Consider the following 27187-nt stretch of genomic DNA (forward strand, 5'->3'; position numbering starts at 1 on the left):
GATACCATCATAGTTATTCATATCACCAAGAATTGTTCAACAGTGGTGTATATCGACGAATCGGAGTTCCCATAATCCAATAGTGTAAATGTGGACCCATTGGACTCCATCTGGTGGGTTTTTGAAGCCCGGAGGCTGTGACTTCGCTCTGTTCCTCTCCGTTGTCGGCCTATCCAAATAAAATATCATCCCCTCCTGAGACCCCAGGGATACGGAGTATACGAAGAGCAGGCCGAGTATCCGGACATGGCCGCAACGATGTGCCGACGATGGGTTTGGAGTTGGACCAAGAGGTAAAAACCGTGTTGTTGACGTCCATGTCGCAGACAGCAACAAAAGCCCCATTAGAAGCTTAGCTCGAGTCTTGCCTGCATCAAACCTATCATCTGCCACCTGCCTAAGTTTCATGCGGTGAAAATTGATGCCTCAGAGTTGAGACGCCGAACGCACCTTTGCATGCAGCATAGCAGGCTTAGACAGCATAGCCATGAGCACATCCCATACGGACCATGGCCCACTTTATCTTCCTTAGAGTCGGATAGACTTCACAGGGCTAGAAGCTCAGACAATTCGCCGCAGTCCGTGGACTCCAAAGCTGAAAGGAATTTCAAATCATCAGCCCTGACCCTTGGCCCCTCTGGTTTCTGTAGACTCTACTCCGTGAACCAACGTTACAGCGGTGAATAGACTAAACTCGCTAGAAGCAGTAGCGTAGGCGACCAAACGTCGGAGGATTCCATCGGGCAGAGACTGAGTTCGGACTCTTGGAGCCGTTCAGCGTTAGTCCCGGACTTGCGCTGTTAGCCTGAAAGTCGAGATCTCATCAAGATCACTCACAAATTGCAATTTATCGCAAGAGATCACCAATTTAAAGGCACGGGTCACACGGGATATGGCAAGTCAAAGTAATGATATTCAAATGAAAGAGGGACTCGGACGCGGGCCGAAAAGATCGTTCAGTTTCAGAGTAGTTGAGGTGCCAGGTGGAAGTTGATGCTTAGATTGTAGATTGTGGGTTACGGAGGTTACAGTGGTGGTTGCCTAAGTTCGGCCGGGGGTGCGGGACAATAGGTAGTCTACGTATCTCGAGTATCACAGACGAACAATTCGGACATTTTGTGCCACGTTTGCCATGTTTCTTGTCTTTGTTTTTTGTTAACGGAGCCGGGAGCCTCAGGGAGTCAGGGACCGGCCTTGTTTATCCCAAAAAGGGGAACATCTTCGAGGGCGAAGCGCTGTGGATGGCTGGGCGCAGCATAGGTGCAGTAGTAGCGACGCCCCCCGACTCCTCTACGAGACTACGACACATCTAGACCGCAGCACCGCTGGTACCTGAACGGTGTAAGCGAGGGGCCGTGGTCAGTCACACACCTGTGTTTCCTGCAACGACTTTTTTGTACAGTAGTCTGCCGAGCCGAGGTCGATCTGTTCAACCGCAACCGTGCGCGCTGCGGATGTTTTCTTTTCTAGCCATCATCTTGCTCTTTCAGCCTTCCTTCCTGGCTTCAAAGTCAAAGCAGTGTCAAAACCCAGATTATGCTAAGAATAAATTCCAGGCACATCGTGGGTGCGGTTTGCCCACCGGGGATTCTTCCACGGCGCCCCATGTATCCAATGAGCAAGCTGAAAGGCTTAGGCTCATTTTAATCGACCGAGATAATTTCCGGAAATGGGGGCTAAGATCCGAGCAGTGCGCCCCCGCCCCAGTTAGCGCTCGCCGCTCAGGAACAAGGAGATGAGTCCCCAAGGATCGTTTGCAAATCTCTCCTCGGCAGAACGTGCCATGACTTCATCATCCTCATCCTGGTATGGTCTTCTCGCGGATCATTCTTATTGAGTACAGACTCTCAAGGGTCAAGGGATGCTTGTCTGGGAGAAGATCTCATCATAACAATACACCCAATCCTGATTTCGAGGGTCTATAGGTAGTCTTCCGGGGTTGATTATCGTTAGGTCCATGGGACCTCTCAGCTTGTCTCGCTTACTAGAAATACGAGAATAACCGGCCGGCCAATGATACGTTGCAGCATTTCAGGGACCAGAAATCTCGGCGAATCATGCGCTCAACACACCCGACAATCTCCCGGGTTTGTTTTGATCCATGATTCATGAAACCCTGCTGGTCCCTGGCCGCTGTCAATGTCTCAGTCAACTCCTTGCTCGAGGCTTGACGCTCTCCAAGACAACGGCTGCCGAGTACTCGCTGGTTATCAGACTCGAGAGTCTATAATGTAAGACACTGTCTGGCAATTCCTGGCGAGCTCGGACTGAGCCATGTAAAATATTGTAATCTCCTGGCTGATGCTAGCCTCAATCCCCACCAATCCCAGATTTAATCAAGGGTTCATCTCGCGCTTCAGCCCAACCAGACTGAACTGGTCTGTCTCCCCGGTGGATTGGCCCACTGAGCGTCTAGCAAGTCAACGTCGAGTCTCACCTCCTCCTTGCCCCGCCGGTGTTCTCCTTCGCTGCCTGTGAACTTGTAGCCCTCAGCACATTCCAAGCCACCAACGAAATCCTAGTCTTAGACGAACAATGCAGGGGTCACAGACACACTTGGACCGTGGACGGCTCCCGCCTTACAGTTACATCCAGTTGCCGCCTGTCCATCAATCAGAGCGCCTCTTCTCGTGTAATTCTCGGTCGACCCACTAAAGCAGACATGAGCCGCAGGCTTCTGAGGCCCCAGAGGGCCAGAGCAGGAAATGAGTCCGCTAGAGTAGCGTGCTTAGCTTGCGAGATGGGCCATGTGTACCAGATTCCGTATTTAAAATGAGCTCTTTCCCTGCGCCCCTCGCCCCCTCGCTCCTCCTTCCAACTCAGCTTCTCTCTCTCCAATCTTCATCCAACTCAAAAGGTGCTTTAAAGCCCTTCAGTCATTCTTTCAGACTCCTTGCATCCAGTCTCTTCGAAGACCAGTCGCTCTCTTTCAGACCACCACTCACGACCTCGTACCTTCACGATAAACCACAAAAACACATAACAAAATGCGTTTCTTCGCTACCGGTCTCGTCTCTGCCCTTGTGGCCATGGCCTCTGCCTACACCACCCCCGACTACTCTGTCGGCCCCAGCGGCAACGCCATCCTGACCCCTGGTCTCCAGGAACAGGTCCCTGCTGGCCAGCCCTACGAGATCACCTGGAACCCCACCACCGAGGGCTCCGTCTCCCTCGTCCTCCTCCGTGGCCCCAGCGAGAACGTCCAGCCTCTGTACGCCATTGCTGAGAGCATCGGCAACAGCGGCCACTTCACGTGGACCCCCAGCACCGAGCTCGAGCCCGATGTCACCCACTACGGTCTCCTCCTCGTCGTTGAGACCGGTGCCGACAAGGGTGCCTACCAGTGGTCCACCCAGTTCGGTATCAGCAACCCCAACTACGGCCAGGACACCACCTCTTCCTCCGCTTCCACCGAGACTGCTCAGCCCACCGAGGCTCCTTCTTCCACCATCACCGAGACCACCGTTCTCACCACCACCACCTGTCCTGAGGGCGCTTCCACCTCCGTGCCTGTCATCCCTACCGGTACCAGCAGCACCCTCATCCAGACCCCCTCTGCTCCCGTCTGGACCCCTACCTTCACCCCTGCTCCTCCTCAGTTCACTGGCGCTGCTGGCCGCAACGCCGTCAGCTTCGGTGCTGTCGCCGCCGGTGTCGCTGCCGTTCTCGCTTTCTAAGCGCTGAAAAAGATTTGAGGGCTTGGATGATTTGATGCTTCCGTGATGGTTTAATTGGGCGGGCACTCAAACCTTTATTCTCTTGTCTCATTTTATGTACTTTTCGATTCTGTTCGTGTATCTAATTAATGGATATGAGAAGTTATTTTTTTTACAATTCTTACTTGACCATATATTATGGTTTACGATTAGTCGACTTTAAAACATGCTATGGTTGCTTATACATATTGTGATCCCGCTTCTGGTTTAGTGTGATTGAATGTCAGGGGTAAATATCTTCAGCCCCAGCCACTCCTATCTATGAAGACGTCATAAAATCTACATCGACCCTGGTTCGAATTACAGAGTAGATGGAATGTATCATTTACTAAGAATCTGACAGCGCGTCACCATAAACAAAGTGCCTCCAGTTATCCGCCAGCTGCTGCACCCCTTGCCGCAGATCCCACCCGCGAATTTCACAGATCTGCCGAGTCACCTCCTCGAGCCGATCATCCATCTGCTGCCCAGCAATGTGCAGATCACTCTCAATCAACACCCTGTCGTCAGGCAAGGCCTTGATGACCGCGATTGACTTGTCCGAGTGATGACTGAAATTTATCACGCTCGAGAACGAAAAGTAAACGTCTGACGGATTGGTCGGGTGCAAATACTGTTTGAGCGTCTCTGCCGGCCCGGAATATGAATGCATGCATATCCTAGGCGGAAAGGGGGGGACTGGGGTCGGGTGTTGATGTTCCCCTGCATCTGCACCTGCACCCGCACCGTTAGACTTTTTCAATGCTTGTTTACCATCCTCGCCATCTTCCGCATCGCTCCCCGCATGAGCGTCGACATGACTCCCCCTCCGCTTCCGCTCGCGCCGCGACGCAATCTTCCGCTCGTGGCCTTTCCACAACCCCTTGAAGACCTCGATTACACCCCCATGCGCCTGCACGCTGTGCACGGACACGGGCCGCTGCAGCTCCCCGGCTAGACGCAGCTGCGCCTCGAGGACGGCCTTCTGGTGCTCCGGGCGAACCTGGTGCGGGGAGAGGCGGCGACCCTCGCGCGAACCCGGCGTCATCCCGCCGTCTCGAGTCTCGTGTTCCTCGGGTGTCCAGGGCTGCGGGAGGCGAAAGGCGCGGTCGAGGCCGATTTCGCCGACGAGCGCGGACGGGAAGCGTTCGAGGCGCGAGCGGGTTTCGGAGAGGAGTTGGGACAGGGGCTTTGGGGTGGGAAGGGTGGAGATGAAGGCTTCGTCTGGTGCGGGTTTTAGGACGCTGCTGTAGTGGGCTTTTTTGATTTCGTCGGGGCTCTTCTCTTCATTGTCGGGTGTTGTTGTGTCGTCAATTATTTGGTGCGAGAACCAGGGGTGCCAGCCGAAGCAGGGGAGGATGCGCTGTTTTGCGTCTTCGTTGCCTTCGTTGGATTCGTTGAGATTGGATGCGACTTGGAGGACGAGGTCTTGGTCGTCACCCCGCGTGGACATGACTGTGAGCGTGGTTGCCTTCATGTGTGGGATATCGGCGATTGAGGCCATGGTGTCTGTTGGATGGCAGTGGCCGTCGAACACGCCGATTCCCCAGGGAAAGTTGGATTCATCTTGGAATTCAGGCTGGTTCATGGTGTTTCTGGAGGGTTGGTGAGGAAGCATGGTGAGAAAGCATCCTATGACACTACGTCAATGTTGATGCCTGAGGCCATGATAGGCTACCTACATCTGACCTGCATATACTACTACTATCACATGCTTCCCCGCACCAACCGTTATCCACCGGAATCGGATAGATAAGTATACCTATGCATTGTCTGATCTCCGTATGGTGTGCAACTGAGCCTTGACCATCAGATACAGTACCCGGATAGTCGCCTACATGTCCATGACAACGTTATTAACGCTGCCACTCCTTGTTCTTATCTCCATCCCTCTCGCCATAACCGCATCGTTCACCATCTTCTTGTCCTGTTTAGCGCTCTTCTTCCAGCTTTCTATCGTATCATTCGAGCTATGCTACGCCCTGGTGACAAATTTCTTGACGATCCCACCCTCCCCGAATTGGTCTCTCCTCAGCTTCAGCGTCTCGGGCCCGCCTACCCCAAATAGACGCCGTTCATCAGACTATGGCCTCCGCCATACTCCGCCCGCCTTTCGAGGTCATGGTCAAGGCCAAAACCAAAGCCGAAGCGGCCGCCCAAACCTAGGCCCGGGGGGCTCATCCAACGCCATCCTAGATAGCCAAGATGCCCTCCCCAATATGAACGAAGATATCCCATCCTACCTCGAGAATAGACACAAAACCGGAATTACCAGCCAGCACAGAAACTCCTCAGGCTTCTTCAGCCTCATGAACGGGGACGAAGACCGTGAATTCGAAGGGCTCGGGGGTTGGCGCTGTCCACCATCCTGCATGAAGTCCCCAGGCTACCGCTCCGGCCGGACAACGCCGTCCTCCACAAAATCCAACAGCGTCAGCGACGAAGTTGACGACCTCGCCTGGCTATCCATCAACAGTCGCCTAGAGCTCCCCTCGCAGCCGCTTCCGTTTACGCTCCGGCACAGCAACAATGCCAGCTCGCATAACCTGGCGCATGCGGTATATGGCGATAGCTCCGTATCCCCAGAACCCCAGCCGCACCTCCCCTGGCGCAGCCGCAGCAGGAAGAACAGTCTTGCGGGGATCCCATCGATAGTCTCCGCGGCCCCAGCGGCAGACCTCAAACGGAGCAAGAGTAAGGGCCAGAAGCGGCATCATCGGAGGTCAGTGACCACGTCCGCGCTGTCCGTTTCGCTTCCAGCTGGATCTGGAATACCTCCGCCCTCTCCGCTACAGCTCCGTCAGAGCCAGAATCAGAACTCTCACCACGGACAGGCCATGTCCCAAACGGTCATGCAAGCGAGGGCCAACGCCCTGCGCTCAAAGTCCCATACCTCTTTGTCTGACCATTGGATTCCAAACGCAGGCTTTGGCTTTGGCTTCGGCTCTGCGAGTAGCGCCCCAGGAGCTGGTAGTTATTTCGCCTTGCAGCCGTTGAGCACAAATAACGGCGGCGGTAATGGGTCTCAGACGACGAGCAATACGACCCCGAATGAAGAGCGTAAGCCGGCTAGAGCTATTAGGAAAGCTCAGACGTACCTTGCCCCAAGTTTAGGAAGTCGTTGAGACAGATATCTCATTTTCTTACTTGTTCTAAGTTGACGTTCGAGCGTTGTTTGGTGCTACTGATTCTTAGTTTCCCCCATATCTGAAGATATATAACCACCTTATGACCTGATCTGTATCTGCACAAAATCTGCCGTGGCTTCAATTTCACGCTATGCTTCTTTGTTTATAGTGATGACCTGATGACCAAAATAAACCCGACAGGATCGCATCTCTATTCGTATCCGTGCATACCTGTATACTTCTATGGAAGCTGAAAGAGGTGTAGCCTAACTGTAAGTGACAAGCCTCAAGGCCACCCATTCGCAATGGCCATGGCCGAGACGTCGCTGATCTATACACCTATCAAAACCAAACATGATACTTGCTCAAACCCATCGCTTCAGAAAAACAAAAAGACACACTGTACAATATATATGTTGGAGTGAACATTACCGTCACTGTCAAGTCCTCTCTCGTTTCGTAACTTCTTCCATCTCTGAGAGGACAGAATCGTTGAACTGCTCCCAACCATCTAGATAAACGTGGTGTCCTGAGTTCCGAATCATAACGACTTTGGCCGATCCCTTATCCGCCTCGCGCTCCGCGGGCGTGGCGTTTTCTAGGACACGGCGCTTCTCTTCTCGAATCTTGGCAGCGGCGGCCTGTCCACCACGGAAGTCCATCCAATCGTGATCTCCGTACATAAATATAACCGGCAGACCGTTTTCGCGACGGGGTTCAGCTGCTTCGGAGGTGTTGGCTGTGGAGGACAAGGATGAGGGAGGAGGCGGTGTGGAGGCGGGAATCATTTGTCGGCCGAGGCCTTGAATTCGGCGGATGAGGGGGCTGCGGGCGAAGGCGCCTGGTGCGAGGATATATGCGAGTGCGTACTCGCCGCTACCGCGCTGGCTGAAGATCGAGTATGAGTAGTCGTGAAGGGCTTTCGCTTCGTCGGCGGGGAGGTGCGAGAAGCGGCGGGATGTCCAGCCCGAGACAAGGCGGGGGCCGAGGGGTCCCGCCCATCGGACAAGAGTGAAGGGTGAGATATTGGCTTCCCACAGGTAAGCGAACCATTTCGGGACTGTGCGGCGCGGAGGGCGATCTCCTCTGGAGGCGTCGGCCGGAGGGCCCCTGAGGAGAATGTTATTGTCGCCTTTGGGGGCAGTGTCTGCAGGTGGCACTGCCGCGGCAGAAGCTGCAATGGCCGGTTGGTCTTGCTTCTCGGGCAGATCCGAAGAAACGGCATAGGGGTCCTCTGGAATGCCGACGGGTGAAGCCAAGATGAGCTTGTTGAGGCGGCCGGGGTATTTGAGAGCGTAGTTCACGGCTATGTAGCCGCCCAGGCTGTGCCCAAGAAGGGTGAAACGCTCGATCTTGCGCTTTATGCGCCATTCTTCCAGTGCATCCACAAACCAATCTTCAGCCTCACGGATCGCTTCCTCGCGTTCTTTGGCCTTGATGCAGAATGGTGGTCGGGTACTGCGACCCATGCCGAGAAGATCCAGCGCGTGGAGTTGCCATCCCGGCAGCCGGCTCAGAGGCTCGAAGTTCTTGTAAAAGAATCCTAGACCCGCTCCATATCCGTGGAGCATAACCAGGTGCTGGTCTGCCTCCTCGCCTACTCTCTCCACGGAAAACTCATTAAGTGCCCGGTTCTTGCCACTGAGCTGCACCATACTCGAGAGCCATCGCCGAGGGCCGTATGGGTCGTCGGTGGTAGAAGTGGCCGCGACCTCGCCTAGCTGACTCTGATCCGCAGATTGTAAACTTGCGGATTCGCCGCTCGAGCCATTTATCGTTTTGCCTGTTTGTAACTGAGTGGGAGGTTGATGTTGGAGGTAAGGAAGGTAAGAGAGAACAGCATGCTCAGCTGCTGCGGCGGGTTTAGCAGCCCACTACATGAATGTCAGCGTGTGGCAAGCTGGCGTCTGTTATAGGGACAACTCACCCACTGACTGAAGCCCTCTCTGTAGCCTAGAGGAAACCAGGACATGGGCGATGGAGTGGCCGCAGCTCCACGGGCTGCGTGAGGAAGAGCGTCAGATGTGGAATCCTGTTGATTCCGATTTTGTAATTCGCCCCGGGACGAGTTTAGTGATTCCGATGCCATTGAAGACGCCAGGCGAGAAAGAGCGTATTTCGGGGGTTTAAAGATAGAAGCCCTGGGAGGGAGTAGCGATTTGGGTAGCACTTTGTCGTTTAGTCGTGCAAACGTCAAGAGTAACAGTAGAGAAGAGCTCTCCGTCTGCTACTCTGTCATTAATGGTCAAGGAGGCGAAGTCGTGACGGAGAAAAGACCGGCTCTCAACTTATCCCCGGAATCGACGTCAGCGCGAAAACGAGCGAAATTCGGCGGATGCGGCGATAAGAGGGACCTGTCTATAATCAATGAATAACGCGCAAGAGAGAGTACTAGTAGTAGATAGATCGCGGAGTCGAAAGATTCGAGATGTTCGAACTTCGATGGAGTGGTGGAGTGCTCCGTGCTGCCCGCCAAATACTACTGATCCTCCCCAACTGAACCTCTTACGTAGGGACGGAGCCCACTCTCTCCCCCGGGCCTTCCCATCCTCACCTTCACCCTTCTCCCAGTACTCTTCCATGCGATGATCTAGCTCAGCGCTGTACAGTATCAGCGGCCATGCTCCTTTTATTGACTCACTTCAGTTGCGCTTCCTTCGTACAGTCCCCCGTCGCATAGCCGTCTTTCGAGACCCGCCCAATCTGCCCTTAGCCCACCTTACCTCATTTCGTTTCATCATGGCCGCACCGAGCTTGGATCAGCTGGTCAAGGGCTCTCCAGCCCCCAGCAACCGTCTGCGCTCGATCTCAGCGCCATCTGCAGAACCATTGACGCCCGGCCAATCTTCCTACCCGTCAGCCTTGTCGGGTTCATCGACGCCTTCGCCTCCGTCCGCTAATGATCCTCTCTCGACCTTGCCTTCTTCGCCCCCGCAAATATACCTGAACCTGCTCATTCTCGAAAGCTCACTTCGAGCTCAGTACCTGGCGCTACGCGAACGCCGTCGGCAAAACACATTCTTCCTTCTCTTGCTAGCAGCATGGATTACATACTTTAGTTACGCGCTGTTCCTGCGTCCCCGTGAAGACGGGCGCGGAGTGGGAGGGTCGGTATACTGGGTTGTGGAGATGTGGGAACGGGTTGCGCTTCTCGGGGGTGTGGTAACAGCACTCCTAGTTTGGGGCACTGGACAATGGGAGCGTGGAATCCGGTGGCCCCGGCGTTGGCTCGCCATCGCAAATCGCGGTTTACGGACCATGAACACCAAGATAGTGGTTATTCGAGGCCCATGGTGGCAGGAGCTGCTCTCATACCTCTCGTTTTTATTCCCATTCTCGGCGCCATTTTTCTCCTCTGCAGTAGGAGATTTCCACTACCTCGACCGGCCTCTATCCGAAAAGCGCAGCGGCCGCGCTTCCCAGCAGTATTATTACAATATTGATCCTGAAACTGGGCTTGTGGAGGAAGACCTCAGTCCAGGAGGAGACCATATCCGACTTCTTTTGCTGCCAAAGTTGTTCTCGCCCGAGTTTAGAGGTAATTGGGATGACTATCGCACCGACTTCTGGGACAAGGAAAACGAACGACGCGCCCAACTTCGCGAGAAATTGCGCCAGCGAGAGCGCCAGATAGCTCGGCATGAGAGGTCCTGGTTCTGGTGGATTGGAATCGGCTGGAAGGCCTCACGACGTCGTCGTCTCGCCGCGGCTACGCTGCATCGATCTATTGAAGGTGATAAAGGCCATCGTCACCATCATCATTCCCACCCGAGCATCTCCAAGTTAGCCCACGAGTCAAAGTCACCCCTCCGACGTTCGACGCGTTCCGATTCCCATTCCCGTACACCCTCGCGCAGCACCACGCCCATCGACACTGATGACCGACCTCCGTCTAGATCTGGCTCTGGCCGGCCCCGCCGAAGCAGCCTCACCCCATCTACACCAGGATCAAGCACCGAACAAGTCCCACGTCGAAAGAGGGCCGGGTCAAAGACATTAAACCGTGGCTTGTCTCCCTTGACGCAAGCGCAAATCCGGGAGGGCGTACGCCCACCTTCAGTCTCGTCAGATGACTCAACCTCAACGTTGGGTCTGACGGTAGACAAGGAGAAGAAGAAGCAAGACAGCTTGGAAGGCTGATTCCGCTCACTGCGGCTTGTGCTGACATTTTCGGTCCTGTTTTGTTTTCATATTACAGTAGTAAACTATACCCAACATAATTAATTTCGGCTGCATATAGGGTCTTGGTTTCCAAGTCCACTTTTATCTCTTCTCATATCTTTCCTCATAACTCATTTTTATGGGCCATGGTCTGTATTGTAGTTCGCTATCATGACTTTCTCCATCATTTGATCGGTAAGAAATGTACCCGTAAACGCTAATCGCTTGTCTGCAAGGAACACAGAACAGTGGAACCTTAATTGCATTGCATGTCCGCTCTGATCACACACCGCCAGAACGCCGGTAGATGAGCCATTGAATGAAGAAGTTTATGAGAAAAATGATGAATGAACAGGGAATCCGAATTCGTTAAATCCACCACCATCCAATTCCAAGCATGTACTATGACTTTAATGATGCGATGATAATAATGCTGTGATAAGTCGTTTAAATCCTGTAAACGGTGTCGTCGTCTTCAAGGAACCTGTTGGAAAAAAGAGTTAGTTGATTCCAAGCATAGCATAGCGACAACGGTAATGACTTACATCAATTCGTTTCTCTCGTTCATGGCCTTCAAGGCTTCCATTGCCTCAGCACGCTGGAAGACCGCGGACTCGCCTAGAGCGCGAGAAGAGCGCACAGCAGTGTTTACGGCCCCAATGAGGTCTTCGACGTTGGCGGTGTCCGACGATGAGAAGAGCGTAGTACCCATCAAGGGTCCCAGTGCTTGTCGGAAGACAGTCAGGCGCGCGGGCGTGATTGTCTGGGAAGACGCAGATGCGGATGTATTAGACGCAGCGCCTTGGGACTGCGAGGTATTTGTTTGGGATTGGACGAGTTGTGAAGCCGGGCGCGACGATGCAACGGACATGCGGGACTGGCTGGACTGGATTTTCTGGCCGCGCGGGCTGGCGCTGTACAGGCCGTCTCCGTCAACAGAGACGTCGTCGCCCTCGGCGTCCATTTCCACGTCCTCGTTTGCCGAGGAACAGGCTGCGGATGCGCGGGTCCGTAGGGTTCTTCGGGCGGTGCGAGGGGTGGCGGAAGAGGTGTTTGTGGGGGTGCGGTCGTCGCCATCATCGTCTGAATCAGAACCGCTTGATTCGGAATCATCATCAAAGGTGGTGACCTTTCTTCTCTTGCGGCGTTCGTCTTCAACGATTTCCTTGAACATGGCAAAGCGCAGGATAGACTCCGCCACCTTCGCATCCTTCTCCTCGACCCGACTTGACAGACGGGATTTAGCATGTGCTGTTGAGAGACGGATGAGGGTCTCGAGAGTACGGGCCGTAATTGGTGATGTTCGTCGCTGGTTTGCCGACAGCTCATCGTTTCGCAACGCAGAGTAGGTTCCAACAATGTGGTCGGCAGCGCCCTTGGTCAGGACAGGCTTGATTCGTGACTTTGCGTATTGGACGTATTTCTTAATAAATGGGATGCTCAAGATCTCGACGTCCGTCTTCCGTCCTCTGTTTGAGTTGGCGATACCAACATGAAGCATTGAATTAAACTTCTCGAAAACTTCGGTGGGTTGGTTGGCGTCCTCGGTGTCATCGATACCAACGCCTAATGTCTGGGTGAGCTGTTCCCGTACAGGGGCGCCTTCCTCCGTGCCGGGTTGGCGATAGCGGTGCATGCGCAGGACGTGCTCAGAGACCATTCGGTCTCTTGCGTCTTCAATGTCATCTGTTACAACGAATAGCAAATCGAAACGTGACAGCAGGGAGTCAGGCAACGCAATGTTCTTGTGAGGGTCTTTGTGCGGATCATATTGGCCATAGATAGGGTTAGCTGCAGCCAGGACACTGCAACGGGCGTTCAGACTGGTGTGAATGCCTGCTTTGGCAATGGTGACCGTCTGCTGTTCCATGACTTCGTGGATAGCCACACGGTCGACATCGCTCATCTTGTCAAACTCATCAATGCAAACGACACCCCTATCACCCAGGACCATAGCACCCGCCTCAAGCCGCCGCTCGCCCGTCTCCTTGTCAGAGGTAACGGCTGCCGTGAGACCAACACCAGAAGATCCTCGACCAGTCGTGGCTATTGCGAGGGGGGCGGTATTCAGGACAAAACGGAGCATCTGGGACTTTGCAGTGGATGGATCACCAACCATGAGAATGTTGATGTCACCACGCAAATGCGTACCATTGTCGAGGTTTTTCTCCATACCTCCCAAAAGCATGAGTAAAATAGCTTTCTTGATGTAATCGTGACCGTGAATACTGGGGGCAAGAGAGCTAGATAACAATTCAAAGAGGTGCTTCTTCTTGGAGATCTTGTTGATGTTTCGAATGTCGGTGTCGGTAATAGTTGCCTGAGCAATTCCTCCGCCGGACTTTGATGATAGCTGAATGATATTGTTCGCCATGACGAGTGTGCGAAAGGTGGAAGATCCAGAGCTGGCGTTTCGGTTTCCCAGTGATCGATAGATTCCCACCAGTTGAATTCTATCTCCGGGCTTTGCTCTATCAACCAAGTCGTCGTCAACGATCACGTCCACGCTTCGGGGGAGTTGACCGGCAGGAGCACGTTCGGGCATTTCTTGAATGGAGATAGTTTGGTGATCCATATACGTAGAATAGCCGTATTCTGTTATGAGCTATACCAAGGAAACGTTAGTCCATGTACGTGCAACTAATGTCGAAAAACATACCGGGTTCTTTTCCTCATCCTCCTGGGGATAGATGTTCATATTTGTCGCGCCACTTGCGGTCATGGTCTGATCCCTGTATTTCCTTGTAACGAACCTGTCTTTTCGCTCAACGTAATGCACACTCTGGATGATCTTTGGTCGGACTAATGAACACTTCGTGACAATGCCTTCAAGGGAGACCATCCGGTTCAGGTGTGAGGATCCGAGTGTTCTAGGGTTACATGAGTTCTCGCCGAAAGCACCGACATAAGCACAGTAATAGTTCTAGTCCCATGTTAGACAGCTTCGCGGTTATTATCAAGTGGTGGAAGCTTACCACTTCGTCCGCCGTTTCGCTCGACGGGCGACTAGGAAGAGTCTTGATGACATCCTTGAGCGCTCTGTCAAATGCTTGTGTCCAGTCAAATGGAGATGTGAGGAGGCTGCCAGAAGAGTGAGCAAGACAAGCACACAGAACGTATAGATTGCGTCTTACCCATCGGCCATCTCACGGTTGTGTGCTCGGATTTCATCGATGCTGACCTATGTGCGGCGCGATTAGGGCCTCGCTCAAGATTCGCCGATGCGGTTATAAAAGGAAAGTCATACAATTAAGCGGCGCAGTTTCCGGTTCAGCATCAAAACAATGTCTGCTCGGTAGCTACTCAAATCAGTCAGATCAGGCCGAGCGGAAGGGGTTCAAGTAGGCGCCGACGGACCTGCGTGCTCTAGCATCGCCTAAGGGAAAGTTGTCAGTAAAGCATGATAGGGCTTGGTTGTTCATTGAGACATACTCGGGTCGAGAAACTCGACGGCAGCGCGCACTCGATCTTGAGCGGCCTCATCGCGGAGTTGTGCGCCATCCATGATGAAGAGTTGTCCCAGCGACGGCAGGGTAGAGTTAGAGGGTGAGGTCGGGTAATAGATGTGTTAGACAGAATGATTGAGGACTTTTTGATTGATTTAAGGGGCGTATGGATCAATCAAGACAGAGGGGGTGGATCCTGCTTCTCTGTTGTGATCTTTTGATCATAGGGAAGGGCGATAGAGATTCTTCTTCCATATGCTACGCGCGGTCTGAATGAGGAAAAATTAGAACGCGCTCCACGACGCGCTGATAGATGACTAAGCGCTGGCCTCGCTGCCAACATGCCGAGGGAGTCGATACTGTCAGTTACATATCTATCAGATCTTGACCATGTCCGTAGCATTAAATACCTACTATAAAATTGGACATAAACCAAAAGCCTACAAGCATGTATAATGAGTCAAGTTAGAACATGATCTAATAGCTCTTTGTGCTTTAGTATATAAAGTCCTTCGGACCATGGCCCTAATTACTGCCCAGTGACTATCAAGACTGGTGGATTTTCCTTGTACGCAGGCCTGCACATATAACTACCCACCTGTCTTGTTAGCCACCTGGGAAATGCTTGTTAATGAGACTGGGTACAGGAGGATCTTTTCTTCGTTGTTTGTAGGCAGACCAGAGGGTGATACACTGAATGCTGGTAATACATGTGAATGCTCGTGTTCAATCCGGAGGTTTAGATTATGGAGTAAAAGTCTTTCGCTTTCTTAAAGATCTATGTGTCTTGATAGAAAAACAGCTGTAACCTAGACTACAATATGGTACATGAAAGTCTTCTATATATACAGTTTAATACTCTTCGCTCCCTTCCTTTGAACAGCAGAATCAAGTTGGTTCCTCCCTCTTGGACGTATCGTCCGACTTCGACCCTGGACCAGCTTCGCCTTGTCGCTCTGCAAGCTCATCCGCCTGCCGATATAGCTTTTCGGACAAAACCGATTCGGAATGACTCCGAGCCTGCTCTTCCGAGGCATCGTGCTCTGCCGGTCGCGACGTGTTGTACGACTCCAATGTTCCTGGGTAAATATCATCTTCCTCTTCTAGCAGCTCGCTCAGTTGCTCATATTCCTCAGATTCATCCTGCTGCCCCAGCTCCCATATAGTCTCATCTGCTTGCTCCGCAACTTCGGGCTTTGGAATCTCATCCAACAAGTCATCCGATAGTGTTTCATCATCCAGCGTTTCGTCTGTGGATAATCCGCGCCCAGTAAATAGTGCCGATTCTGCTTGAAGATCAAATGCGTCTTCAGCATCCACCGTTAACCAACTTGGTTCTTCGGACTGGTGAGGATCTTCAACGTCCGCATTTGTGCTCGGCGGCAGTCCGGTAGTCAATGGGTCGATTTGTTTCGCCGCGTTCGGTAGCCTGCGACGACCACCAACCCCGAGTATACCACCTGTCCATACAAAACGTTCCTCTTTAGGATACACGCTATCCCATCGTTCAATGCGACCTCGCAGCAGAACACCCTGGAATTTCTCTTTCAAGCGTGGCATAGTAGCAATAACCCCAATGGTCTTAGGAGCAGCATCACTGAGAGCACTAAGTTCAGATGTTCCGGATGTGATACTGTTGTTCCGCACCCGCAATAAAGCAGCTGCCAGGTACACAAGGGAGACGTATGTAGGCTGCATGAACTCGGGATACCTCCTGCCCCAGTATTTTCTGCCCCTCGGTCCCAGCATACCACGTGGCTTCGGGAGAGGTTGCTTCTCCATTAGATCAATAGCAGCACTCACACCCGAATGCTTGAAACCGTGTGTGTTCCGGAAGTGGTTCCATCCGGGGAATGCTGGCATGAATCTTTCCTCAAAGATGGTAAACGCTTTGAGTGTGTTGACCGGACTATCGGTGGCAGCCAACATCTGGACGTACGTAGACCAATTGTAAGTCGTCAATGAGAACCCATCCGCCTCAACTTCAGCTAGAACCTCATCTATTTCACTGACCACGTTCCGATAAGTAAGGGATCGCATGTATAACGACAAAGGTCGAGAGAGTGCGAAACGGTGCAATGGGAGTAGCTGAGGTTTTGTAATGGCCGATGAGGTGCCTTGCGGCTTCCAGTATCGCTCTGATATGGGCTTGCCTAGTTTTCGAGCCTGACGATAAGCTATCCTCCAACAATCATCCACTTCCTCAAATTGGTCTGCTTTTAGGTATGCCAGCATTAAGCTTGAAAGGAGATTGAGCGGAGCCTTCTCCCGGGCTTTCTCAAACGACAGTCCGCGGGCTTTCGCATACTCGTCGAACAGATTTTCAACCCGTTCAAGATTACCCTTCTTCGCGTACTCCGCAATTAGAGCATCGTAGTAATTTCCGGGGTAAGCTTTAATGACTGGTAATTCATGAGAATTAAACCTCGGAGTGACTTTCACCAGATTCGTGGGCTTGAATTCCCGAATGATGTGGGAGAGTATGTTCTCTGAATGAACGAATTGAGCAGTTGAGAGGTCTATACCACCTTCTTCTACCTGAGCCTCATGGATTAGACCTAAATCCCTCTGCAGCTGGTTCGTCAGTTGAAGATACTGCGCGCCTGGCCCAATATGTCCGAATCGTTCTTGAATCTCGCGGAGGATGATATGCACCATGTCACGATTGCGCTCTCTGACATATCCGTATAAAATGAGAATATAGTGAAATTGCGTGGCATGGAGTTGGCCATTTCGATTGAGTGACCTGAGTATGCGACGCGCCGAGTCAGTCTGTCTAAGCAAGACCAAGCCAAGAAGAAACGCGGCGTAGGTCATGTCGTCGGGCCGTATCCCAGCGGCATCCATGCGTGAACGGATCCTAGAAATCGATTCCAAGTCCACTTCAAAAGCGTAGTTCCAGAGTAGAACGTTCCACATTCTCAACTTCGAGCCAACTGCGTCGACGCTAAGGCAAGATTCTGCGAATTTCTCTGCTTCTTTGAGATTCTTGTTAGAACAATAAGCCTCGACAACAGTATCGAGCATTGCCGTCGTTAATTGAACATTCTGCACTTTAGCCATATCGAGCGTCTGAAGAACTGTATCAATGTCACCCCGATGTCCGCACATACTCATGATGATACCAAATGAGTAAGAATCGAGCTTCACTTTGCGCTTAGCCATCATCTTCAAGCGCGTAAAACAACCCCTGAGATCGCCAGCATTTGCAAACGCTGTGAGCAGTATATTCCAGCAATATGTGGGTGGTCGGTTGCTGGTCGATCTCCACAGCCTGCCAAATTCAACCAGAGCCCCGTGCACATTGCCGATTTTGGCATGGACATGTATAAGGGGTGAACGCATTTTCCAGGCTTTTGTAGCCGTCGGCTCTCCATAGTGTGCCACATACTGCTCGAACACCTTGGTGACAGATGAAGCATCAGCATTCCTCGAGAAAACAGTAAGGGCGTATCTGTAGGCAACTGCGGTCGGTTTCGAATGGAAACGTGAATACTGATCAAGGAAATACTCAACGTTGGCAGTGATGTTAAAGTGCAGAAGCTGTTTGAGAAAATGATGGAGTGTCCTAGTCTCCGGAGGCATCTTATCGAGGAGCGAGTCGTATTCACGGTAAATGACGACAGCTCGAACAAATAGGGATCTGCGCTCAGAACGTTGGAAGGTATTGATGAGGTTCCATACTTGTTTGACAGTGAGAAAACCTGCCGAATGGTAGTCTCGGAGAAGCTGCAAAAGAGTGTCCGTCGACATAGTCTCCACAAGGTCTGAGGTTGCAAAAATCCAATTGGTCAAGAATCTGATGAAGATAGGCCTTGCTCGCTCTTCTTGAACTGCGTCTTTGACTCGACTCCGGAGTTGCAAAGATAAATCAGGCAGGTTGTTCAAGAGTAATGTGGTGTCCAATAATGGGAGTGTGCAGGCCCACAACCTTCTCCCTATCACTGGGCATGCGGCCTCGTACAGACTCTGGGCAAGGGACCATTCGGCTCTATTTATAAAGTGAGCCAAAGCCATAGCCCAACCAGACAAACCATGGCCATCTGCCTCCGTCTGCTGACAGACGCTTGCCAACTCCCCCAATTGTCCCGTCGCGAGATGGGACCTCAATAGATTCAAATAGTCCTCAGCGGAACGGGATTCCATGGAAATGTGGAGGAACAAATGCTTTGCTCTTGCGTTATCTGTTTCATTTTCGGACCTGCTGTAATCCGCAAGTAGAGCCTTGTTCAAGTCAAGAGGCTGGCCAGCGAACAAATACAGTTGCCACGTCCTGTCGGCCTGATCCAGAACCCCCCCTTCTGTTGACAGTAATTCCGTAAGACTATCCCTCGCCCAAGTGTCGGATCGGCCCTCGACGTCTTCACTATTGAAAGGCTGTCCCGTATCAACAGATGGACTAAACTCGCTTTTCGAGGCGAAGGTTCTGCAGAAGGGAACGTCATTCCTCCGCTTCCTTCGCGACAAAGTGCTTCTCGAAGAACGTAGTAAACAGCTGGTCATAAATTCCTGCGTCTGATGAGGATACAGAAATCCGAGTGTCTGAGCCGGCTGATCGTTTGTAGCTTGGTCAACGCTTGCATTCAAATCGCGCGGCCTCAGAACCCTCCGGAGAGCAAGTTGCCATGTCGAATACCCAGAGCGGCTGCAGATACTGCGCCCGAGTCTTGTGCAGAGGGACTTTCGAGTTCGCAGAGCACCATTGGAGTCTCGGAAGAAACGCCTCCCTGCGTGTTCGACACATCCCGCTGTCCGTTCCAGCATCCCCTTCAAAACTCCTGGTTATCGCCTGAATTATCACCGTGACTGCGTCGGATGAGGCCGCATGTCGGTTCTATCTTTGCCCTGGGTTGGTCAATGACTGGGCTTGTCGATTGACGGAGACAGAAACGAACCTGGGTGTTTGACCTATCGGTTCGCTGAGCTCGAATTCAAGCCCAGTTCGTTCAAGAAGCTCAACAATCAAAGGACGAGCAATTTTCTCTCAAACTAATGAGTGGCGATTCAAGCTCGGCGCCGCAACGTCGACACGGTCTCGAAATTTCGGAGTAAAGCTGGGAGTCGGCGATAAGTTTGGCCGGGACATCATACGGTAACTGTAAGATCGCAACAACCTCCACTTCGCGGGGGTGAATACATACTCGGATCACAGCCACTTTAGCGGACAGCGCTATTGTCGTCATGGAAATTACCGAGTATATCTTTGCTCGACGAGAGGAGGTCCTCATCGCCGGAGACTACAACGCTTATCGTACACACACAACGCGCAAACTGCACAATATCCGCAAGAAGCTCGGACAGACTACTCCCAAAGGCCGGAAGTATACCGCGAAGCCTCCTATTAGTGCTGAGGATGTCAGCCAAAATGTGGCGTACGTTTTCAGGCAAAAAGCTCTTGTATTTTGACCAAGTGCTAATGAGCACCCGCCTACAGAAATGTCCACCTACTACTCCTCAGCGCAGAACGGGCATGGGCTCAAGCAATGCACATGAAGTCAACACATTCGGCAGACCCGTCAGCAAAGGGGATCTCCGGTGCTTCCCGGCGCCATATCATCTCACGACTAAGAAAAGCGGCTGGACACGCTAATCAGCTGGTCGGTCTCCTCGAAGACAAAAGCGGCTCTGGGGCTACCGGCACGGACATTCTCGAAGCACGGGCCTACTTGAGCTCGCTTCTGGGAGCTTCGTACCTGGAGAAGCGTAACTGGGAACAATGCGTTCGAAGTTATTCCGTCTCACGAGTCATCTACACCGCGCTAGGTCAAGCAGCGAAAAAGGATGCATTCCGTGATATATTGTCCGGCAACATTGACCCAAGTCTACGATATGCTGCTTATCAGATGAAATTTCCCCGAACCAAACCTATACCTTCATTGGCGATTGAGTACTTCCCAATCGACTCCGGTATCAGGTCGGAGGTCGAGAAAGCCGATCCCAATTGCTTGAAGGAAGACGCCGCCGGAACCCGAAGAACTGCCGATGGGCTAGTTCAACAGCTACCAGAGACTGTTACGTGGAGAACACGCACTGTAGTACTAGAAGACGCCGTGATCTCCCAAGCACTCGCAGCGGCATCGGCTGAGGAATCTCGGCTTGCAGCATGGTTGAATGCTGAGGGAAGCTCCGCCTCTTCGAAGGACAAGGCAGCGGCCTATGATAGCGTGATCATCGCCAGTCAGGACGCGGTCGATGCCACCAAAACTGCCATTGACGATCTTGCGAACGAAGGAGTGGACCCGGGTGACAAAAGAATGCAGAGCCTGCAAATAACGCGGACCGCTGTGAATTACGCGTTGGTAGGCTGGAGAACTGGGCGTAACCGTGTACTATGCGGGGAGAAAGACGGCATTACCTTTGAATCCGGTCGGATGCATTCATCAAAGAACAAAAAGACACCAGCTGAGCAAGATGCGCCGAACGGGAAAAAGTTGACCTGGCTGCGCGAGAGAGTGGTCCTGTACGATTCCACATTGCAAAGTATCGAGTTCATCCTCGAACTACCTGGTGTCGCCGCAGACACAGACTTCGTCAGGGAGCTCGAAGCCAAGCGCAATTACTTCCGTGCATTACGGTATGGCACATCAGGCAGCCCTTCATCACTGACTTGCACTAACATGGTTATCCTCAAGCTTACTCACAATCGGCCGCTCCCATGCCCTCCTTGGAAAGTCCCAAAACGCCCTCGCACTCTTCTCCCTCGCATCCGAAACCGCCGCATCAATTCAGTCCGCAACCACCACCGCGATGGACATCGACGGGCCCCCACGCCTAGACATCTCCCCAGCCCAAGTCAGCTCCCTCGAGCACGAACTCCGCGCCCTCGTCACAAAATACCAAGGCCTGGTGACGCTCGAAGGCATATCCGCGCAGGAACAGTCCACCAACAAGTCAACCGCCCAGCGCCCGCTTGTCGAGCGCCTGCACGAATACGCCGGCGATAGCCTCGACCTCAAGAACCTCGTGCCCTACCCACCTGAGATCCGTCCGATCCCCGTGAAGCCGCTCTTCCTAGACGTGGCGTGGAACTACATTGGGTATCCGCGTGAGGGCAAGGCTGCTGTTTCATCGGCTCCAGCCAAGGCGCAGGCCGAGCCAGCGGCTCAGGAGAACAAGAGCGGGAAGCGTGGTTGGTTCGGGTTTGGAAGGTAGGCGACTAGCTGGGACCCCATATTTTATCAGCCATGAGTGGCTGCACGCGTCCTGTATGCATCAATTGAATACATAATAAGAAGTCATGACTTCCCCTCGTTGGCCTATACGTTGTATGTAGCATACGGCTTTCCTTCGCCACTATTACCACCACCTGAGTATAAACACTCAGATGTATGTATATTGGCCACTTGAAGGGCATTAGTATGACCGTGAGCAGATCAAACAAAACTCAGCAAAAGAATCTCATTATTAATATTAATATAAGTAGCATCTAGGTCATCCGAAGGCTTCAAGTGTGACAGAAGAGTATAGATCACACAATGCAAACAACTCCACATGGCTCGTTCCCATTCCCATATGTATGGCATGAGTGCGGTTGGTTTATCCCAAGCAAGCAAGCCAGCCCCAACGACCCTCGAAGGTCCGAAAGAAACCGGCAATCCAAAGATATCCACACATAACAAAAAGAGCAGGGTTAAACAGCAGATAATACACCCGGTCGGACAGTAGCGGTTCGATCAGTGAGAATAGTTACAGGAGAGAAGGAAGAGGAAAGGGCAAAGGAAGAAGGAAACCCAATCGGTTATTCCATCTCCAGGACAGAATCGCCGGGGCTGGACGCTAGAGGACCCCGCAAAGAGGTTGCTTTTCGGGCCCTGAGTTATATAGAAAGTTTCATGAGGATGCGTTCGCCATGAAGTGAGGTAGCTCATCTGGATCTCCGGGTTGCCGTTGCATTGTGGGTATAAATTCAAGCACGGGGACGGAAGGTAAGCAGGCAGTCATCCTATGGCATGTTAGTCAAAGATGCAAAAGATATATGTGAAAGAAGAGCATACCTGAGGGAAGATGGTAGCAAAGACCTTGATCTCCTCGGACTGGGGAGTAGGAGTGTGAACCCAGTCCATCTCCATACTGGCCTTGCCGATCATCGCCATCAGGTTAAGAACAGCGTAAGTCTGACCAAGACAGTAGTGAGGGCCAGTGCCGAAGATAAGGAAGTTCTTAGGGTGCTGCTCAGCGGTTCCGGTGACCCAACGGTCAGGGTCGAATGAGTCGGCGTTGGGGTAAGCCTCCTCATCACGGGTGGCCGGGTAGACGGATGGGATGATCATGGAGCCCTTGGCGACAGTGATCTTATCGGTGATGGGGAAGTCCTTCTTGGCGATGTATGGAACCATGATAACGGGAGGGCGGTAGCGGAGGGTCTCCTTGACCACAGCGCGGGTGTAGGTCATAGAGTCGAGCAAGTCCATCGTCAAAGGCGCATTCACATTTCCGTTGCGAAGACGCAGGTTCTCCTCACGGACCTTGTCAAGAATCTCGGGGCGGTCGGCCATGAGCTGGAACAGCCAAGTGCTAGCGGAGCTGGTAGCATCCTGAGAAGCGAACAAGAAGGTAAAGATAGTCTGGGAGACTTCGTAGTCGGTGAAATCGCGGAGGACCTGGGGAGGCTTCTCGGACGAGTCAACCTCAATGCCCTTGGCAATCTTCTCACGGTACTTGGCAGAGTCCAACTGAGCCTTGATCCAAGCGTCCATGATGCAGCTGATCTCTCCACCAGCAGCCATGCGAGCTCTACTCTTGGCAGCGCACTTGGCGAATTCATCAAGAACCATGTCCGCGGCCTTCTTTCCGTACCAGGTCTTGGTGAAGGGAAGGATGATTGGGAAGTTGACCAGTTCGAGAGCAGCAGTGATGTTGTAGTAGTCGACAGAGATCTTGTCAATAGCCTCATCGGTAATGTAGTGGCCCACGAAGGTACGGCAAGAGACGGCGCACATCAGGTCACGGAACTCAGGCATCCAGGCGGTAGGCTCGTGGTTGTTTTCCTTGGACTTCTTGAGGAAGCGCGCGTAGTAGTCGTTGTAGACCTCCTCCATGCGAGGAAGGTAGCAAGAAAGCGCCTGGCGAGTGAAAAGGTTGTTCAGACCCTTTCGGAAGTCAACGTGCTCCTTGCCGTCCAAGAAAACCCAGTTGGTCTTGCCAAGCAGCTTGTGCGCGGCATCAACGACACAGGGCTTGACGTAGGTGGGCGAGTTGAAGATCTTGCGGGACATATCACGAGTGGAAGCAATAACAACGAACCTAACAAGACCGACTTGTTAATAACTTCAGATGGGGAAAATTGACTGATTACATACTTGTGAAAAACGGACACACAGCTGAGCTCGCCGCTGTCCCATTTGGCCTTGTACTCGTGGAATTTCGGGTTGACAGACTGGAGGAATGGTCCCATGAAAGGGAGCTTCCATGCCGGACCAACAATGGCGCCTTTGAGGTAGATGTATCGGACTGCGATAAAGTCAGAACCTTGCTGGCAATCGCTGCGGATGGCAACGTACACTGGTCATAGACAACGGCCAAGGCGAGCAGGGTCGCCAAAGTCTTCCAGAAGGTCAGACCATTGAGGAAATCGGCGACCAAGCCGGCGGGTTGAAAGACTTGAGGGAAAGCAGTGGCATCGGCCGCGGGAGAAACAAAGCTCCCATTGATCTCAGCCATCTTGAGCGATTGAACGATCCGAGAGCGAGATTGGGAGAGAGGACGATGGGCGAGAGAAAGACTGAAAGACACGATCCGGAAAGGGGCGCAAGATGGCGGATGGGAGGGAAATTAATTCTAGTCTCAATCGGATACAGAGTCCCTGCTCCACTACGGGCGGTGGGACCACGCACGAAACAGGCACAACAATATGCACAACCTCCTGTAAGAACGGCTGAATTATTTATTATTCATGCAGAGGGATGGGGTGATCCTGGATAGGATCAATGATACTCCGCAGCTCTGGATTCCCCTTAATAAAGGATCTGGATGGTCTGTAGTGATATGTATTGACTCTTTGACAGCAAAATACACTAAAAGTCTTTGGCAGGCACAGCGCACCCAATAGGAGCCAGGAGATTAAATAGAATGAGGAGAGTTGCCTGCCAAGCCTCTGTTATGTACTGTAACGTATCATAGACAGGACCTAAACAATGGCAGCCTTGAATCGCAGGCATCAAGGGGTAAGTGCATCAGCCCATCCCATCACGGGCATGGCTGGGCTGTGGCGCTGTGGTCCACAGTAGCTTGACTACAGTATACAAATCGACCATGTTCCTGCTCATCAGCAACTGTGTACACTAACCCTGCTTATAGGTAAGAACCGTGATTACATTTCAACAGCTTCCATCTGACTTACACTAGTGTACTTAAACAATGGCCAGCGATAGGTATATCCACCAGCATTGTTCATAGGGGTCTTGATGAGATCACTGATGTCAAGCGCTTCTTGCGCGCAGCAATGGTGACGTTGATGCGATGGGGGCGTGCATGAAGACGTCAGAAAGAAGAGACGTAAAGCGGGGAAGACAGAGAGGGCCTGTCTCCGTTCCCCCCGTCCTCCGTGTCCCAGCATCGAACTCTTCTACGAATGGTCAATACACCGAGGGCAAGACTGCTATGCGGTTGAATCAGGACTTCACATAAACTAATGACATGAGACCTGAAATCGCCGAGATGGTGCCAATTGCGTTGGCGGCTAATATGCTCGTCTGCTCGAGGAATACATCAAAGAATCCAACCCACTCTGTTAGCGGCCCCCGAGAACACCGAATGTTCCAGCATCAATGGCCCATCTCTGGTCTTAGCAATGCACATCTGCAAATGGTCCTACCCTCTCATCGTTTGCTGTTGTTACTGTATGACGCTGCAGGTCTCGGGATTCAGGGCCTGTGCATATGCCTTTCTGAGCGCCTTGCCGCGGTTTCGAGCTCATCTACAAGCCTCATCCACTGCAGTGACATCGCAATGATTCCGATGATTTCTACCACACGAAGCTTGGCCCTGCTAAGCGCATGCATCATGATACCTTGTGGCTTGAGACCTCGTGTGGTGCGGTGTGTCCCAACGATGCTGGGTGATACAGAACCACGCTTCCCAATGGAAGAGCATTCAAAGTCAGTCTCCTCTATCATGATCCAGGACCGAACATGGCCAATACTTCGTTCCCGGTGGAGTAAATGAATTGGAATTCCTGCAAAACAAGAAAAGGGCAGCCAGGTAAGGTGGCTTCGTCTGAGCAGCAGCAGCCAATCGTGACCCTTCCCAACCCTACAAATATTTATAGCCACAGTATCTCGCTCTAAATAGCACTCTGGGCAACATTACACAGCATATGCCTCCAGGTGATTGCCATATACATGTGTGAGATTCAGACGAATGACAATGACTGGACCAGCAAAGCACCACTGCATCACACATCCCACATCCCACAAAGCACCGGCCAACGCCACCTTGATGTCAGCTCAAGAAACATCCCCAATCATACTCTGCTGTGGAACTCACCCATGGCCGATCGTGTTCGCCGCGGCTCCTCGATTGAGTTCCGATTCGTATCGGGGGTAAGACATGCGTTGGGATCGCGATTGTTCCCGGCCAACCACATTCGCCCCGGTTCATGTCTTTCGGCACCCCGTGGCATTTGGACTTTATGACCTTGATGGGCATCTTAATCCGCAGGAATATGGAAACGAGCGACCGACCGGGTTCCACAATCACCAATGAGGAATATAAATACTTCGTCGGTGCCGCCTCTATTGGAGATCATCAACCAGCCACTGCCTCATTCTGTCCAGTGAGCGAATGCTCTTGCTATTACAAGACTTGCGCCTCCAAGATGCACGCTCTCAAGCTTCTTACCTTTGCGATCTTCGCAACCACCTCTCAAGCAGCCCAAATCAACAGACCCTCCGTCAAAGACTCCACCATCCTTCGGTCCACGGTCACCTGTGTGGAATGTCCCGAACGAAGCTGCTACCAGTGCCGGTACGGCGCAGAAACGAACCTTCGCGCAAACACCGGCGGTTTAGCCTGGATTCGCAGCCTTGTCGGGTTCCGGCTCGACCTCCCCGAAGACAGATACCCCGATGACATCACCAAATGCACTGTCCAGTTTCCTGCATTTACAAAGCTACCGGAAGCTGCATTCAACTTGACCGTCAGCCCCGCCGTCTCCTCTGACTGGGACGAGGTCACTGTGAACGCTGACAATGCGCCTGCCTCGACGGATGACCTCACTGTATACCATGTGCCGGCGTTGACCAACCCACCCCTGCTTGATGTCACCAACGCTTGTTGGCTGGCTGGCGATGACGGACAGTTTTCGATTTATCTTGGGGCTGAGTTTGGCTCGTATGAGATTTGGTCGAAGGACTCGGGGAATCCGGCTGTTTTGCATATCTACTATGACGACTAGGGCTGTCCATGGCCATATGTAATTGTCGTATTATCGAGGCTGGCTGGCACCCTGGACGCGGTCGAGGCCCGAGGGTGGTTGATTGTTTACTCACGCACTAACGAAATAATGTAGTTCGATGATTCTGCTCTTTGAATGACATAGTATTATTAGGTCGAGTATGATATCTTCTTGCCAATACATGCATCGAATATCCCTTGCAATGCACGGCCTGAATTCCTGACTTGCATGTAGTCAAATCTACGTGCCCATACTGTTGACCATGGCCGGCATAGTAATACGCTCTTGGAACTTCCAAGATACTCAATTGAGCTAGGGAAAATATCCATAGAATATGTCCATGTAACGAATCCTGGACGTACC

General features: G+C 52.3%; 11 protein-coding genes across 11 annotated transcripts; 6 read left to right on the top strand and 5 right to left on the bottom strand.

Annotated features, from left to right (window-relative positions):
- Positions 1–28: 28 nt before the first annotated feature.
- On the bottom strand, positions 29–1142 carry BDW74DRAFT_142692 (uncharacterized protein). The gene is made up of 2 exons (XM_073722759.1): positions 838–1142; positions 29–791 (listed from the first exon to the last, which is right to left on the bottom strand). Exon 2 carries the CDS (start codon positions 406–408, stop codon positions 37–39), a length of 372 nt encoding a protein of 123 aa, XP_073589996.1. The 5' UTR covers positions 409–791; positions 838–1142; the 3' UTR covers positions 29–36.
- Positions 1143–2981: 1839 nt separating this feature from the next.
- On the top strand, positions 2982–3944 carry BDW74DRAFT_142694 (GPI anchored serine-threonine rich protein). The gene has a single exon (XM_073722760.1). It carries the CDS (start codon positions 2988–2990, stop codon positions 3675–3677), a length of 690 nt encoding a protein of 229 aa, XP_073589997.1. The 5' UTR covers positions 2982–2987; the 3' UTR covers positions 3678–3944.
- A 100-nt stretch (positions 3945–4044) lies between these two features.
- Positions 4045–5283, bottom strand: BDW74DRAFT_172740 (TatD family hydrolase; the record flags this gene model as incomplete). Its single annotated transcript, XM_073727639.1, has 1 exon — positions 4045–5283. The coding sequence occupies one exon, from the start codon at positions 5281–5283 to the stop codon at positions 4045–4047; it is 1239 nt and encodes a 412-aa protein (XP_073589998.1).
- A 140-nt stretch (positions 5284–5423) lies between these two features.
- BDW74DRAFT_7158 (uncharacterized protein) lies at positions 5424–7042 on the top strand. Its single transcript, XM_073733528.1, has one exon. The coding sequence runs from the start codon at positions 5534–5536 to the stop codon at positions 6818–6820; it is 1287 nt and encodes a 428-aa protein (XP_073589999.1). The 5' UTR covers positions 5424–5533; the 3' UTR covers positions 6821–7042.
- On the bottom strand, positions 7042–9259 carry BDW74DRAFT_7149 (putative alpha/beta hydrolase). Its single transcript, XM_073733524.1, has 2 exons — positions 8751–9259; positions 7042–8697 (listed from the first exon to the last, which is right to left on the bottom strand). The coding sequence occupies exons 1-2, from the start codon at positions 8910–8912 to the stop codon at positions 7264–7266; spliced, it is 1596 nt and encodes a 531-aa protein (XP_073590000.1). The 5' UTR covers positions 8913–9259; the 3' UTR covers positions 7042–7263.
- A 1-nt stretch (position 9260) lies between these two features.
- BDW74DRAFT_7161 (Spo7-like protein) lies at positions 9261–11470 on the top strand. Its single transcript, XM_073733529.1, has one exon. It carries the CDS (start codon positions 9563–9565, stop codon positions 10961–10963), a length of 1401 nt encoding a protein of 466 aa, XP_073590001.1. The 5' UTR covers positions 9261–9562; the 3' UTR covers positions 10964–11470.
- Positions 11432–18875, bottom strand: BDW74DRAFT_164825 (MCM DNA helicase complex subunit MCM3; the record flags this gene model as incomplete). The annotated part of the gene is made up of 14 exons (XM_073726321.1): positions 11432–11468; positions 11530–13589; positions 13644–13907; positions 13960–14065; positions 14119–14165; positions 14417–14572; positions 15430–16596; positions 16630–16996; positions 17027–17057; positions 17094–17436; positions 17476–17510; positions 17544–17579; positions 17619–18731; positions 18836–18875. The coding sequence occupies 14 exons, from the start codon at positions 18873–18875 to the stop codon at positions 11432–11434; spliced, it is 5802 nt and encodes a 1933-aa protein (XP_073590002.1).
- Positions 18876–19573: 698 nt separating this feature from the next.
- On the top strand, positions 19574–21813 carry BDW74DRAFT_142700 (signal recognition particle subunit SRP68). The gene is made up of 3 exons (XM_073722761.1): positions 19574–19802; positions 19865–21004; positions 21063–21813. Exons 1-3 carry the CDS (start codon positions 19612–19614, stop codon positions 21580–21582), a joined length of 1851 nt encoding a protein of 616 aa, XP_073590003.1. The 5' UTR covers positions 19574–19611; the 3' UTR covers positions 21583–21813.
- Positions 21814–24286, bottom strand: erg5 (C-22 sterol desaturase erg5). The gene is made up of 4 exons (XM_073722762.1): positions 23931–24286; positions 23730–23880; positions 22425–23673; positions 21814–22372 (listed from the first exon to the last, which is right to left on the bottom strand). The coding sequence occupies exons 1-4, from the start codon at positions 24088–24090 to the stop codon at positions 22337–22339; spliced, it is 1596 nt and encodes a 531-aa protein (XP_073590004.1). The 5' UTR covers positions 24091–24286; the 3' UTR covers positions 21814–22336.
- A 566-nt stretch (positions 24287–24852) lies between these two features.
- BDW74DRAFT_7203 (uncharacterized protein) lies at positions 24853–25809 on the top strand. Its single transcript, XM_073733541.1, has one exon. It carries the CDS (start codon positions 25066–25068, stop codon positions 25591–25593), a length of 528 nt encoding a protein of 175 aa, XP_073590005.1. The 5' UTR covers positions 24853–25065; the 3' UTR covers positions 25594–25809.
- A 436-nt stretch (positions 25810–26245) lies between these two features.
- BDW74DRAFT_172748 (uncharacterized protein) lies at positions 26246–26824 on the top strand (the record flags this gene model as incomplete). The annotated part of the gene is made up of 1 exon (XM_073727640.1): positions 26246–26824. One exon carries the CDS (start codon positions 26246–26248, stop codon positions 26822–26824), a length of 579 nt encoding a protein of 192 aa, XP_073590006.1.
- Between the last annotated feature and the right edge of the window lie 363 nt (positions 26825–27187).

Source organism: Aspergillus multicolor (assembly GCF_047715735.1).
Source record: "Aspergillus multicolor strain CBS 133.54 unplaced genomic scaffold BDW74scaffold_1, whole genome shotgun sequence".
NCBI lineage: Eukaryota > Fungi > Ascomycota > Eurotiomycetes > Eurotiales > Aspergillaceae > Aspergillus > Aspergillus multicolor.